General features: G+C 42.8%; 1 protein-coding gene across 2 annotated transcripts in view; it reads right to left on the bottom strand.

The window, feature by feature from the left end:
- cwc22 (CWC22 spliceosome associated protein homolog) overlaps window positions 1-16996 on the bottom strand; it is a 279770-nt gene that overhangs the window by 210796 nt on the left and 51978 nt on the right. For both annotated transcript variants that reach the window (XM_051930614.1, XM_028806203.2), the window contains exons 3-4: window positions 5270-5469; window positions 435-493 (exon numbers count right to left, since the gene is read on the bottom strand). In XM_051930614.1, the coding sequence (XP_051786574.1) occupies window positions 435-493; window positions 5270-5469 (259 nt within the window). The remainder of the gene's footprint in view (window positions 1-434; window positions 494-5269; window positions 5470-16996) is intronic.

Genomic DNA, 16996 nt, shown 5'->3' on the forward strand with positions numbered 1-16996 from the left:
CAATAATATATGGTAATATTTTAAAGTAAAAAACATTTAATTATTGTATGTTGTCCCAAGCATTAAGATTATACCGTGGAATCTGTGGAAATTTATAAGAGGACCACAAATGCTAGTATGTGCAGTTTATTTTAAACGGCAAGACAGCAAGGTTAATTATTTCTAACACCAAATGTGAACCTGCGTACTTCACCTGGGACAGCAGTAAAGGATTTATCTGAACATAACTGTGAAAGCAACTAAAGACGAGCTTTTAAACCTAAAAAATTATTTTTACCCCAAATTAGATCCATTTAGAATTTTGGTGATTTTTTTTTTTTTTTTTTTTTTACAGTTGCTGTCTGATATTCTCAACCATTTTGATAAACAAGAATTAATCAAAGTTTATGCAAGCAAATGGTAGCAACAGTGAACAAGTTGGCCTGAGTATCTACCTCGAATCAGAAGAGGAGCTCCTCCGTCTGTCCTTTCTCACATCTTCATTATGATTACTCTGAAATGCAGAATAGGGCAAAACAGTGATTAGGATGTTTAGGTTCAGTGTTTCTGCCACTAGGGGGCCACAAACTGTAACTACTAAAACACAGACGACTCCAAGAATTCTGGAAAATGTACTTTTACTTGTACAGTACATACAGAATGATACATAGCACAAATGTAAACATTTTAAGAAATGTTAAAGCTGTTTTTATATAGAATTGTTACAGATGGCTTTAGAGATTCAACTTCCTGTGGACTCCTTTAGCAAGCATTATGTATTGGCCTACAGTATGTTGCTAACTTATAAGTATGAAAGTGTATTCAAAGCATCCAGGCTCTCAGGTCACTGTGTCGCATTGATCTCCAGTGGCTACACACACAAACACCATTTGTGTGCTGTTCTTGTGGTCTGCATGGGAAGTGCAGGACCACCACCTCACACCCTGGGTATAAGTGACGTCTAGAATGCGAATATACTTGCTACTGTGTCTTGAGATTAGTTTCTTCTAGACAGGGACAGATGTCTTAGTTTGGTGGTCTTCTGCAAAAGCTAATGCTGAAAGTGGCACTGCAGATTTTTGATTCAACCAAGTTTCTTAATGAGAAGTTGATTCTTGCCGTTGTTTAAAGTCCCTAAGGACCCCAAAAGAACATCTACTGTAGAAATTCCATAAGAGATGAAGAATAAAGTTGTTGAGCCCTACCAATACAGAAAGTTGACAAAGTCATATCTAAGGCTCTGGAACTCACCATAGTGAGATTTGTCATCTCAAATGGAGAACACTTGGAACAGTGGGGAATCTTAACATGAATGGCTGGCCTGCCAAAATGACCCCAAGGGCACAATGACGACTCTTTGAAGACGTTGGAGGGAACCAAGAAAAACAGAACTGAGCGCCTCTCCTGCTTCAGCTAAGGTCAGTGATCATGACTCCAATATATGAAGGACACTCAAAAAGTTCATGGAAGAGTAGCAAGGCAGAAACCTCTGCTCTCCAAAGTTAAAACGCCTGGATGACCTCTGAGCCCTTTGCCGTTTATGTGCTATGGACAGAAGACAAAAGTCAAACTCTTTGGATGATAAAGGGCCTACCAGAAGAACAGACCTACAATAAAACATGGTGGTAATGGTGCGATGGGGTGGGAATGCTTTAAAGACTTGTCACTATTAACGGAATGAGGAACAGTGCACTTGACCAGAATATTCTGAAGGATAACTAGGGGGCAAAGCCCCCCCGCTCGCGTTGTGAAGACACTGAACACACGCTAAGGAGATGCAGACGGATCAGCTGCTGGCTTGCTGCGTGATCTGCAGGTAGCACTGCTCGACGATCATTTAAAAGCCTGTACAGCAGCTGTCCTTTTGTCTCACTTCCTTGTCTTGCGGGACATTAAAGTGTCTCTCCGGACATGTAAATGTAAAAATCTCCACTTGCTGCAGGGACATCGAACTGTTGGCCGTAAGTCTGCATCCCTACTACTTGCCCAGAGAGTTTGGACACGTCGTTGTTATTGTTTACATCCCTCCTCGGGCAGACGTGGAGACAGCGAGTGACATCATCCATTCCGCTGTTGCTAAACTGCAAACACAGCACCCCGAGGCGCTTGTGCTAATCGCTGGAGACTTTAACCACGTGATGCTGGACAAAACATTACCTGCCTTCTCCCAGTATGTGGATTGTAACACCCGGGGAAATAGGACTATTGACCTACTGTATGCAAACGTTAAAGACGCATACAGCGCCACCCCGCTAACTGCGTTTGGGAAAGCAGATCATAACCTGGTTTTGCTTCAGCCTCACTACAAACCAAGAGTGAGGGTCCTACCTACAACCACACGCTCATTCAGGAAGTGGTCCCCTGAGGCAGAGCAGGCTCTGAGAGACTGGAACTACAGACTGGGATATCCTGCAGGGATCTCATAGTGAGAACATTGAGGAGGTTGTTGACTGCACTACTGACTACTTCAACTTCTGTATGGACATTGTAGTTCCAGTAAGAACAGTATGCTGCTATGCTAACAACAAGCCATGAATTACAAGTGACATCAAGGGCCTTTTGAACCAGAAGAAAAGGGCTTTTAAAGGCGGTGATCAGCATGAGCTCAAGCGTGTGCAGAAGGAACTCCGAGTCCAGCTCAGGGTGGCGAAGAAGCAGTACAGGAGAAAGCTGGAGCAGAAGTTGCAGAATAACAGCATGAAGGAAGTGTGGGATGGGATGAAGATCATCACTGGCTGCAGCTCGAAGCGGGGTGCCACCATCAAGAGAGACATGGAGAGAGCAACCCAGATGAACAACATCTTTAACAGGTTTGACCACCCTAACCCACTCTCACCTCGGAGTACTGCAACCTCCACCCATCCTTCTGCTGATACCAGCATAGGAGAGAGTTTTCCCATCCACAATTACAGCAGCCCAGGTAAGCAAAGAGCTGAGGAGACTTTGTGCCAGCAAAGCAGCAGGTCCAGATGGAGTATCGCTACGACTGCTGAAGGCCTGTGCGTTGGAGCTGGGGAGTCCTCTACAGCGCATCTTCAACCTGAGCCTGGAACAGGGGAGAGTCCCAAGGCTTTGGAAAACATCTTGCATCACCCCAGTCCCAAAGGTATCACGTCCTAGTGAGCTGAATGACTTCAAGCCTGTCGCCCTGATGTCACATCTGAAGACGACCATTGGAGCGGCTGCTGCTTCACCACCTGAGGCCACAGGTCCGCCACGCCATCAACCCTCTGCAGTTTGCATACCAGGAGAAGGTGGGAGCGGAGGATGCCATCATCTACATGTTACACCGATCCCTCTCCCACTTGGACAGACACAGTGGTGCTGTAAGAATTATGTTTCTAGACTTCTCTAGCGCCTTCAACACCATCCAACCTCTGCTGCTTAGGGACAAGCTGACAGAGATGGGATTAGATTCATACCTGGTGGCATGGATCGTGGACTATCTTACAAACAGACCTCAGTATGTGTGTCTCGGGAACTGCAGGTCTGACATTGTGGTCAGCAGCACAGGAGCGCCGCAGGGGACTGTACTTTCTCTGGTCCTGTTCAGCCTATATACATCGGACTTCCAATATAACTCGGAGTCCTGCCACGTGCAAAAGTTCGCTGACAACACTACTATCGTGGGCTGCATCAGGAGTGGGCAGGAGGAGGAGTATAGGAACCTAATCAAGGACTTTGTCAAATGGTGCGACTTAAACCACCTACAACTGAACACCAGCAAAACCAAGATGCTGGTGGTGGATTTTAGGAGGACCAGGCCCCTCATGGACCCCGTGATCATCAGAGGTGACTGTGTGCAGACCTATAAATACCTGGGAGTGCAGCTGGATGATAAACTGGACTGGACTGCCAATACTGATGCTCTGTGCAAGAGAGGACAGAGCCGACTATACTTCCTTAGAAGGCTGGCGTCCTTCAACATCTGCAATAAGATGCTGAAAATGTTCTATCAGACGGTTGTGGCGAGTGCACTCTTCTACGCAGTGGTGTGCTGGGGAGGCAGCATAAAGAAGAAGGATAGCACTTAGCTGTTATCACGCCAATCATGTCCCCACCAGTTTGGATTTGCCATGCAGCTGTGCCTCTGAAACTCCACAGGGGAACGTCTCGCCATTAATGTGTTGATGCTTCATGGTGTTCATTACATAACAGGGAAAACTCCTCATTCATTTGTTTGTCACGCCTGGACAAACTGGTGAGGAAAGCAGGCTCTACTGTAGGCACAGAGCTGGACAGTTTGACATCTGTGGCGGAGCGACGGGTGCTGAGCAGGCTCCTGTCAATCATGGAGAATACACTGCATCCACTGAACAGGATCATCTCCAGACAGAGGAGCAGCTTCAGCGACAGACTGCTGTCACCGTCCTGCTCCACTGACAGACTGTGGAGATCGCTCCTCCACCACACTATGCGACTCTTCAATTCCACCCTTCGGGGGGGATAAACGTTAAAATTATACAAAGTTACTGTCTGTTATACCTGCATTGTTATCACTCTTTAATTTAATATTGTTTTTTATCAGTATGCTGCTGCTGGAGTATGGGAATTTCCCCTTGGGATTAATAAAGTATCTATCTATCTATCTACAGTATCTATCTATCCAAGAAACTGTTTGCAAGTATGGCTTGACATGGAAGTAATCTCGCGGGACTTCAAAGTGTCTCTCCGAGATGATCACGTCTCGACCCAAGATTTTTTTATTATAATAGATACATGTCCAATCATCTATACATGGCCTTAAGATGAAGCAGGACAATGAGCTGAAATACAAAAGCAAGCCTATAAATGAACGGCTCAGATGAAACAAAGCTCAGGTTTTGTAGTGCCCTAGTCAAAGTCCTCATTTGGACCTAACAGAGATGCTGAAACAAGCAGTCGACACTCACAGACCTAACAACGCAGTACCGCAAAGAACAGTGGGCAAAAATCTGTCAACCGCAATGTGAAAGACGGACACCGATTGCAATTACTGCTGCTAAAGGTGCCACAACCAAATATTGAAAGGAAGAGGGCTTTCACACAAGTAGCAGGGGCTTTTAGAGAACTTTGGTCCTTAAGTAAACAAAGTAATGATTTTAAAACTGTATTTTGCATTCACTTAGGTCCCCATTCTCTAATGTGTTTTCTCTAAAGGTCTGAGGCCATTTATTGTACAATATGCAGAAACAGAGGCGGGTCACAAAGGAGCCAAATTCATTTTCACAGCCCTGTAGCTCTCACTGGTTATGCTGTATCATTTAACATTCTCACTTGACAAAGGACACATTATTCCACTCGTACTTACCTTGATATTCGCCGCACTGCTCTTGCTTTTCTTAGAGATTCCGCCTCGTTTTCTGTGGCTGTCGCTATCAGAGCTACTGGAGTGGCGTCTCTTACTTTTTTTATTTCTGTCTGATGAGGTCTCACTGCCACTGTCACTCCCTTTCCTGGGGCTTCGTTTCCTCTTGTCCATAGCCTTTTGGTCCCCTTCTCTTCTTTCATCTATATGTTAAACAAGGTCAAAAACGGAATCAGTCCAGGCTGACGTTACTGTACCTTGCTTTGCCCATGCTTGGGAAAAGTGGAGAATATGAAAGACAACAGTCTGGAGAAGGCATCTGAAAGGGTGCTGGGGAAAGGTAGGGAGGTGGGCATTGGAAAAGTTAAGAGTGGACAAATGGTTAGTGGGTGGGGAGTGACGTCCATGTAGGAGGAAGAATGAATGGTAGACAGACAGACACTTTATTAATCCCCAAGGGGAAATTCACAACATTGGAATATGGTTTTAATCCTATTTACTTTTTCTATATCCCTTGTTGTATATTAGAAAGCCTATAACTTACATTTCAGATGAGAGTATCTCTTTTTCCCCATGGGGAATGGAGATACAACAGACAAGATAAATTGTTTAGTAGACTTTCATGACCAAAGCTTTTAGGAAGTGCAGTCCATTACCAGATTAGCTAGGGAATTATTAGTGTTTAACATCATGAGGTACGGAACCCCGTGTGCCTTTTAGCATAAAAAATAAGAGTGAGAGAGACTGAGACAAAAAACAAAAAATCAATCCGACTGCTCTGACTAAACATTTTACTGATTTTGTCTTTGCTGCTAATCTTCATGTGTTTCACAAAAAATCTCAGTGGATGGACCATAGGCAGCAACAAAATTTCTCCACAATTCACTAAAAACCTTTTGCTAAGTCGTCCCCAGACGTGTATTCTTAACTGAAAAACACATCTGGCCCTACAAGACTAAATAATTAGCAACACCAAACAGATTACATTTTGTAATGAAAATTACATATTGTGGGAATATTGTATTACAACCTTGCTGATGATTAGGTGGGTTTAGGAAATGGATGAATGGAAGCCTGAATCACGATATGAACTGTATCATCCGCAAAGTCTATTGTCTCATACCTGATCTTGAGTGATTTCAGTAATCAAGCAGATAAAGGGCACCTGGTGTGAGAGAATAATGGAGAGGAATATCTGGCTTATCAGTTGATAATGTGTTTATTTTTTGATTACTGTCAAAAAATATCTAATTTTAAAATGCAGGGAAGCCATTCCTTACTTAGAGACATTTACAGCCAAATCAAGATACGACTTTGCCTACACGTGTTTAGCCTCTGGACAGAAATACCAAATCAGAAGAAGCAGGAGCTGACTTGCTGACTTACCAATGCTGAGTCCGCCTAAGCAGAGTCATTGGGAACTTCACCTCCACGTGTGCCGATGAATGGTCTGATGTAGCTGTCATTTTCTATCCTGAGGAGAGGTCAGGTCTCCCCGTTTTTACCCATGTAGAACGCATGCTGGACCAATTAACATAGTAACCTAGTAGCCCATTGTCTTATTTTGTATTATTTTGCAACACTCATTGTACTTACCTAAAATACACAAGTAAATGTGTAATTTTCACCTGCCTATTCTGTTACTCTTTCTAAGTGCCTAGGATTACAGATGTAAAAGAAAAGCAGACATGTTTTACTGCAATAGCAGTCAATATTGACAGTGTGGTCAGAGTATGAGGTTTAAAGCATTGTTTTGGTCAATGTAACAAAAAGAAAAGGGGACAAACAGGGTTACATTAGGACCCTACTATGACAAAACACTTTCTACAGGGTTAGGAGGCTGAAGGACAGGTCCCAACAGATGACCACATGGTGCAAGTAATGCCCCATTAGTTGGTAAGTGGTAGCAGCCAACCCGTAAGGAAACTGACGAGTTTCACTAACCCCACAATAATATCAGATTGACTCGAGACGTCTTGTATGTTGATGATCTTCTACTGAGGGCAAAATGATGATATGGAAAGCCAGTTTGGGTGTGCAAGTCCTCAAGGTAAATGCCAAGGTGATGGCAGGGGGTGAAAGGGGCATAAAAAGTGAAAGAGGTGGGTGCATGGCTGGACATTACAGGTGTTGGAAGAAACAAACCAGATGACAGATGACCAGAAGTGAATGCACAAAACATGATAATAGAATTTTAAGTTTTACACAGGGCGGCACGGTGGCGCAGTGGGTAGCGCTGCTGACTCGCAGTTAGGAGACCCGGGTTCGCTTCTCGTGTCCTCCCTGCGTGGAGTTTGCATGTTCTCCCCGTGTTTGCGTGGGTTTCCTCCGGGCGCTCCGGTTTCCTCCCACAGTCCAAAGACATGCAGGTTAGGTGCATTGGCGATCCTAAATTGTCCTTAGTGTGTGCTTGGTGTGTGTGTGCCCTGTGGTGGGCTGGCGCCCTGACCGGGGTTTGTTTCCTGCCTTGCGCCCCATGCTGGCCCTATAGTTGGGATATAGCAGGTTGGATAATGGAAGGATGGATGAAGTTTTACACAGATTAATACAAAAAAAGGATGCACACATTTCTCACAAAAAAATATTTTTCCCCAGAAAACTCAATCCTATAAGGCATAAGCTTAAAAGTGTTAAACACACAGGCTGTCTTTGATTTGCTTAGAATGTGATTGCCTTATTACAAGTAAAAATTCCTTTTATAATCAACCAGATAACGTGGCACAGCTACAACTTTTCGATCACCAGAAAATACTAGGAAGCCAGTTAATTTTTAATGAGACATTTTCTTACTGAATTAAAATGCTGAAGAAAGTACAGACCAACACAAACCAATAAAGCCTATTAACTTTGAGCAAAATTGACTCCAGCTGACTCTGTTCCACAAAGCTAATAGTCATATGAAAAAGTTTCGGCCCCCTCTCAGCCTGCATAATAATTGGCTCTCCTTTCAACAACAAAGATAACAGTGGTATGTCTTTCATTTCCTAGGAGTACTGCGGTGTTTTCTGAACACAGATTTTTAGTGACGCAGTATTTAGTTGTATGAAATTAAATCAAATGTGACAAACTGGCTGTGCACAAATGTGGGTCCCCTTGTCATTGTGCTGATTTGAATGCCTGTCACTGCTCAATGCTGATTACTTGGTTGATGAGCTCGTTAAGCCTTGAACTTCATAGACCGGTGTGTCCAATCATGAGATATAAAGGTATTTAAGGTGGTCAATTACAAGTTGTGCTTCCTTCCCTTTGACTCTCCTCTGAAGAGTGACAGCATGGGATCCTCAAAGCAACTCTCCAGAGATCTGAAAACAAAGATTGTTGAGTCTCCTGGTTTAGTGGAAGGCTACAAAAAGCCATCTCAGAGGTTTAAACTGTCAGTTCCAACTGTAAGGAATGAAATCAGGAAATGGAAGGCCACAGGCACAGTTGCTGTTAAACCCAGCAGGTCTGGCAGGCCAAGAGAAATACAGGAGCGGCATATGAGCAGGATTGTGAAAATGGTGACAGACAACCCACAGATCACCTCCAAAGACCTGCAAGAACATCTTACTGCAGATGGTGTATCTGTACATCATTCTACAATTCAGCACATCTGTATGGCAGGGTGATGAGAAAGAAGCCCTTTCTGCACTCATGCCACAAACAGAGTCGCTTGTTGTATGCCAATGCTCATTTAGACAAACCAGATTCATTTTGGAACAAAGTGCTTTGGACTGACGAGACACAAATTGAGTTATTTGGTCAGAACAAAAAGCACTTTGCATGGTGGAAGAAGAACACCGCATTCCAAGATAAACACCTGCTACCTCCTGTCAAATTTGGTGGAGGTTCCATCATGCTGTGGGGCTGTGTGGCTAGTTCAGGGACTGGGGCCCTTGTTAAAGTCCAGAGTCGGATGAATTCAACCCAATATCAACAAATTCTTCAGGATAATGTTCAAGCATCAGTCACAAAGTTGAAGTTACGCAGGGGTTGGATATTCCAACAAGTCAATGACCCAAAACACAGTTGGAAATCTACAAAGGCATTCATGCAGAGGGAGAAGTACAATGTCCTGGAATGGCAGTCACAGTCCCCCGACTTGAATATCATCGGAAATCTATGGGATGATTTGAAGCAGGCTGTCCATCAAATTGAACTGAACTGGAGAGATTTTGTATGAAGAATGGTCAGAAATACCTCCATCCAGAATCCAGACACTCAAAGGCTATAGGAGGACAGCGTCTAGAGCACGGGTGGGCAAAGTCAGTCCTGGAGGGCCGCAGTGGTTGCAGGTTTTTGTTCCAACCCAGTTGCTTAATTAAGAACCAATCCTTGTCAATTATTTAATTGCATGACTTGCTAGTGCTTTAACTCTGCCATGTGAAGTCATTCTCATATCCTAGACTTTTTTTTTTCCTTTATAAGGATATCATCTTTTGCTTGGCTTTTCTCTACATTCATAATGGCTAACACGGTACAACACCCTAGTACTAAGGATATCATCCAAATGATTAGAAGTCTAAAACAGACGAGTTATTCTCAGTCCTTCACTTTTTCCTCTTCAATTTCCTTCCAGGTATTTAATTAAACACAACAGTGCATGATGAATACACACAGGTGTAAATGGAAACAAGCTAAATGGAGAAATGCTGGTTTCTTTTGTCATTTGAATCTTATTGTTAATTAGGAGCAATTAAAAACCAAGACTACAGCTGTTTAAGACTAAAATAAGCAATAAACGTTCAAAATCTTAAAGAGCGAGACAACTAAAGTGAAGCAAAAGTGTTGCTTGAGCAATAAGTGCTTCTTACTAAGCAACTGGGTTGGAGCAAAAACCTGCAGCCACTGCGGCCCTCCAGGACTGAATCTGCCCACCCCTGGTCTAGAGGCTCAAAGGAGCAAAAGGAGGCTCAACTAAGTATTGATGTCATATCTCTGTTGGGGTCCCCACATTTATGCACCTGTCTACTTTTGTTATGATGCATATTGCATATTTTCTGTTAATCCAATAAACTTCATGTCACTGCTGAAATACTACCGTTTCCATAAGGCATGTCAGATATTAAAAGGAAGTTGCTACTTTGAAAGCTCAGCCAATGAGAAACAAAAATCCAAAGAATTAAGAGGGGTTCCCAAACTTTTTCATATAACTGTAATTCACAGTTTTCTACACACATTTGTAAATCAAGTGCAGTGCAACTGAGGAAAGAGAAAATTGTTTCCTTTGAACAAGATGCAGGTTTTCCACTGCACTCCACACAGTAAGATGTTGGCCTGCATTATTTTACTGCTGAAATCACATTTTTATATAAATAACGTCAGGTGCTGGCAAAGTCACACTTGTTTTAACCTCCTTGGCCTTAACCCCAAGCATCAATCAGGTTCAGCATTCAAAGTAAAAACGAGTAACCGAGATTAATACTTGGGGAAACCAGTTCTGACGCATATCCCCTGGGGACAAATAAAGGTCTATCTGTCTATCTACAGAGTTAAGCTGGAGCAACACTCTCAGCGGTATTCTGCAGACATATTGTGGATGACATTATACTGTGAAATACAAAAATGATTAATTTTTCTAAGCGTTCTGCCATTTTATGACAACTCATCATGAGTGGGCAGAGCTTGCAACTAAAACATACAACGGTGTGTAAACGAGAAGCTGTAATGTCAGTTTTAGAACAAACTGAAACTGAACCATTAGTTGAATCTAGCGAGAGTGAAGATGATGCGAGTTGGTCATTCGACGTTGACACGGATAGTGAAACAGATGCAAACAGCACTGCATGACCAGACTGCTGTGATATGCCTGGAGACTCCACTTGTTAACCTGCAGTGGAGTGCAGTATCTACAGTATGTGGCAAAAAGGAAAAATGATTGCACTCAGGTGGTAAGACAAGAAAGACGTTTGAGCCCAAAGCATTGTTCACAATGTTCGTCAATGTTTCTGCAGGGGTGAATACGGAAGTCACCAAGCCTTATGCTGGGGTAGCCTACAGTAACACACGGGGCACATTGATCATGCAGATCAGGCATTGATATTCTACCACCCGCATGGCCAAGCAACAGAAAAAATCTAAGATATTTAACGTATAAGGTACTGTATATAAGTGTGCAAAGAAATACGCATTTACATTTTACCTCAGAATTCTACACACAACACCCCATAATGACAACGTGAAAAAAGTTTACTTGAGGTGTTTGCAAATTTATTAAAATTAACAAAATTAAGAAAGCACATGTACATAAGTATTCACAGCCTTTGCCATGAAGCTCAAAATTCAGCTCAGGTGCATCCTGTTTCCCCTGATCATCCTTGAGATGTTTCTGCAGCTTCATTGGAGTCCACCTGTGGTAAATTCAGTTGATTGGACATGATTTGGAAAGGCACACACCTGTCTATAGAAGGTCCCACAGTTGACAGTTCATGTCAGAGCACAAACCAAGCATGAAGTCAAAGGAATTGTCTCTAGACCTCTGAGACAGGATTGTCTCGAGGCACAAATCTGGGGAAGGGTTACAGAAAAATGTCTGCTGCTTTGAAGGTCCCAATGAGCACAGTGGCCTCCATCATCCGTAAGTGGAAGAAGTTTGAAACCGCCAGGACTCTTCCTAGAGCTGTCTGGCCATCTAAACTGAGAAATTGGGGGAGAAGGGCCTTAGTCAGGGGGGTGACCAAGAACCAGATGGTCACTCTGTCAGAGCTCCAGAGGTCCTCTGTGGAGAGAGGAGAACCTTCCAGAAGGACAACCATCTCTGCAGCAATCCACCAATCAGGTCTGTATGGTAGAGTGGCCAGACGGAAGCCACTCCGTAGTATAAGGCACATGGTAGCCCGCCTGGAGTTTGCCAAAAGGCACCTGAAGGACTCTCAGACCATGAGAAAGAAAATTCTCTGGTCTGATGAGACAAAGATTGAACTCTTTGGTGTGAATGACAGGCGTCACGTTTGGAGGAAACCTGGCATCATCCCTACAGTGAAGCATGGTGGTGGCAGCATCATGCTGTGGGGATGTTTTTCAGCGGCAGGGACTGGGAGACTAGTCAGGATAAAGGGAAAGATGACTGCAGCAATGTACAGAGACATCCTGGATGAAAACCTGCTCCAGAGCGCTCTTGACCTCAGACTGGGGCGATGGTTCATCTTTCAGCAGGACAACGACCCTAAGCACACAGCCAAGATATCAAAGGAGTGGCTTCAGGACAACTCTGTGAATGTCCTTGAGTGGCCCAGCCAGAGCCCAGACTTGAATCTGATTGAACATCTCTGGAGAGATCTTAAAATGGCTGTGCACCGACGCTTCCCATCCAACCTGATGGAGCTTGAGAGGTGCTGCAAAGAAGAATGGGCGAAACTGACCAAGGATAGATGTGCCAAGCTTGTGGCATCAGATTCAAAAAGACTTGAGGCTGTAATTGCTGACAAAGGTGCATCGACAAAGTATTGAGCAAAGGCTGTGAATACTTACGGACATGGGATTTCTCAGTTTTTCTATTTTTAATAAATTTGCAAAAATCTCAAGTAAACTTTTTTCATGTTGTCATTATGAGATGTTGTGTGCAGAATTCTGAGGAAAAATTGAATTTAATCCATTTTGGAATAAGGCTGTAACATAACAAAATGTGGAAAAAGTGATGTGCTGTGAATACTTTCCGGATGCACTCTATATTGTTCGGATTTAACCTTTAAGTCGGAGACTTGTAGATCATCTGAGTCGTGTTGCCATCAGGGAAAAGTCGTGTTTCTCCCCAATGAAGAGGCGTTTCAGTGAGAATTAAAAGATTTGTTGTTTGGTCAAAGTGAAATAAACACACACGAGCAGCAGAGACGTGAAGTGGCTGGCACTGGCAAGCAAACCGAACAGTGAAAGAAGCCCCCTAGTGTGTGTGTGTGTGTGTGTGTATTATTTATATATATATATATATATATATATATATATATATATATATATATATAGTTACACACGCGTGTTTAGGAGACAACTAAAGGGCTTGAGTACATGTAATTCCACGCATGACCAGGGGGTGGCGAGGTGCAATAATTCTCCTTCTCGATCTTTTGCAGACCATTCTAGGGAAATCCCGTCCGGCTCTGGGGCAGCCAACGACGTCATTTCCAGTTCCGGTCCTGATGACATAACTTCCTCTACAGGCATTTAAAGCTGCCATCTTGTATAGAATAAATCAGTTCTGTTTTGGACTCTGCTGTGTGAGCATGTCTGTACTTTGGCATCAGTTTTGCAGCCTGGAAAAATTATACAGGTGGCTGCCCCTACCCTTTGCAATGTCTTATGGTCGTTCTTCTTACAATATGTAAAGCAAGCGTCATATTTCCCAACTTTTAGTTAAAGGGGATATCAAACTTGACAACTATAGTTGCTGAGCTCATCTCTGGAGGATGTCAGATTAGACGACTTGTTTTGTAGGACATGATAAATGACTCCACCACACTTTCCTAATCCCAAAGCATCGCAAGCTCACCGTATTCTGACAACCAATAATGTGCTGCCTGACGGCACTGGTGCTGTACAACTGCCCCCCACCCCCACTGCTGTGGTATGTAAATCAGAGACATCACACAAATGAGCCCCTCTTCTGTTTGCGAGGTCCAAAATACCCATGGTTCCTTACTTCTAGTAGCTGCATTACATGCACTGTACTTCTGTCTGAGCACTCATTGGTCGACAGTTGTCACATGTAAACACGAGCCACACCTCTAGGGCATAAGACAAAAATCACACCTGACTGAATTAGACCTGAAATCAATCTTTTCTTTTACTTACTGTTTAAACTTGTTGCGGTGTATTTGTAATATTTAGCATTTCATGATAACTTGTCTGACACAATGCCTCTAGATAATGAGTCTGAATTAGATATTTAAAAGAAGCAAACGACTTTCTGACAGTAAGCACAAGCATCTAAGTGAAAAGTATAAACAAATGTGTCAGAAAATGAGAAACTACAAGTCCAGTGTTTTTAGAAATGCTATCACTGGTAGAAATTTGGTAGCCACTTGGGCATGAGGTGTCCCGACGCTAGAAGACCGCCATAATGCAAACTTGTTTTGTTTTTTTTATGTTGCAATAAACCTACAAGTCAATCAAAAGCAACAATGGGATTTTTACATACCCAAGGGTGTCTTCTTTTAAATAAATCCTAAGTTTCCATGTTGTCTGCTCTCTTTGTCACCAGTAAAATACAAAATTTGCACAAGTATACACCAAGGTGAGCAGCAGGTCAAAGCAAAGTGAATCAGCTTTTAGCAAAGACCCCACCCTATGTTGTGCCACATATGTACACTGAAAGACTCTGGATAGCAGAGTTGGAAACATTTTCAATGATGTAAAGCTGTCTATGATTGATCACTTATACTTCTTTCAGCTGCTCCCATTAGGGGTCACCACAGCAGATAATCTTTTTTATATCCCCCTGTCCTTGTCATCTCGCTCTGTCACATCCACCACCTGCATGTCCTCCCTCACCACATCCATAAACCTTCTCTTAGGTCTTCCTCTTTTCCTCTTACCTTGCAGCTCCATCCTTAGCATCCTTCTCCCAATATACTCGGCATCTCTCCTCTGCATGTGACCAAATCAACACAGTCTCACCTCTCTGGCTTTGTCTACAAACCAGAGCAGACCCCTAATGTCCTCATTTCTAATCCTGTCCATCCTCATCACACCCAAAGCGAATCTTAGCATCTTTAACTCTGCCACCTCCAGCTCTGTCTCCTACTTTCTGCTCAGTGCCATCATCTCCAGCCCCTATAACATAGCTGGTCTCACTACCGTCCTGTAGACCTTCCCTTTCACTCTTGCTGATACCAGTCTGTCACAAATCACTTCTGACACTCTTCTCCAGCCACTCCACCCTGCTTGCACTCTCTTCTTCACCTCTCTTCCACAATCCCCGTTATTCTGTACTGTTGATCCCAAATATTTCACCAACTCTACTCCCTGCATCCTCACCATTCCACTAACCTCCCTCTTATTCACATACACATGTATTCTGTCTTGGTGGTCCTACTGACCTTCATTCCTCTCCTCTCTAGAGCGTATCTCCACCTCTCCAGGGTCTCCTCAACCTGCTCCCTACTATCACTACAGATCACAATGTCATCAGCAAACATCACAGTCCACGGGGACTCCTGTCTAATCTCGTCTGTCAGCCTATCCATCACCATTGCAAATAAGAAAGGGCTCAGAGTCGATCCCTGATGTAATCTCACCTCCGTCACTCCTACCGCAGACTTTACCACTGTCACACTTCCCTCGTACATATCCTGTACTACTCTTACATACTTCTCTGCTATTCCCAACTTCCTCATACAATACCATAGCTCCTCTCTAGTCACCCTGTCACATGCTTTAAGTCCACAAAGACACAATGCAACACCTCCTGACCTGCTCTTTACTTCTCCATCAACACCCAAAGAGCATTGATTGACTGGTCACTTATTCCTTTGATATACTTTGATCGGCCAATTTACCAATCACCTACTGAGTCTATCTTAGTGAAAATTGTCCGATTTCCATCAGCACATCTCTAGCATTTAGATATTTTATACTGTATTACAGAAGAAGGCACAATGCTGTTACTTCAATAAATGGAGGTACTTTAACAAAAAGCCACTGAATGGAATTTATATTTTTGGCGTGGTATCAAAAGGCATCAAGTATCATAAAATATCACTGAAATTAATATCGAATACAAAAATTCTGGTATCAGGAGATCGCTAGTGCTGACTTTATACTGAAAGCAGAAAATGAGGTCCGACTATTTAATTATCTCATTGTGAACTGCAAGGTGCAACTCTGAAATCCAAGCAGCAAATGTGCAAATGAGCAAATTATTATTGAATGTCGTTATGAATTCTCTTCTGTCCCTTGTTAACATAAATTCAGCACCTTCCTCTTTCAAGCTTAACTTTATAAGTGCCTGATGTTAAAAGATTCTACACAATTTTAATATAACTGGGAAAAAAAATACATCTTGGAGGACGTTTTGGGGCCTGAGAAAGCGGACATCTGTGCTGGATCAGGCCCACAGGCCATTAATTAATGATTTCAGGCATACGTTCGAGGCCAATGCTTCAAAAAGGAACTGTGCTGGAGATGTACAGCTTAGAGATGATTTATATGATCTTGAATAAAACATATCGAAAGGCAGAGAAACAGATGTCCACCTAGTGTTATTAATGTGAGTGCTTTACAGTTTACTTTCCAGGCCATCTTCATTTTTCTTTGACTTTTAAACATTAATAGGCAGGCATTTTTTTTTTCCCCCAGCAGAATTCATACCTTAGATTTTTTGGAACAATGAAGTATCTTTTAGACATTTGTCACTGTCCACTAAATATTAATGTATATAAACTAAGCCAATTTATTAAAGCAAACCTCGATTCCTTTTATATCTACATATGAAAGCTACCTCAGCTTCACAAGCCACGCTTGAAACGTGTTAATTACAAAAAGTTCTGCCGTTGTGCTTACTAATGACATTGCGTACAAAGTGAGCTTCATTTCAAAATTGCCATGATTAATGAATTCTGTCAAACCTAAACCTTCTATTTCTGCAAGCTTATTTTCCAAATCCAGAGGGACCTGACCACAAGTAAAAGTCTGTAGGCACCTTATTAATAAAAATGATATATCTATAATCTCAAAAAAAAGAGGTTTGGTGAGGTTTTCACACACACTGCTTTATAGCCCCTTACCAAACCCCCCACCCCCACACCTGATGAGCAGACA

This window comes from Erpetoichthys calabaricus, chromosome 8 (genome assembly GCF_900747795.2).
Source record: "Erpetoichthys calabaricus chromosome 8, fErpCal1.3, whole genome shotgun sequence".
Lineage (NCBI taxonomy): Eukaryota > Metazoa > Chordata > Cladistia > Polypteriformes > Polypteridae > Erpetoichthys > Erpetoichthys calabaricus.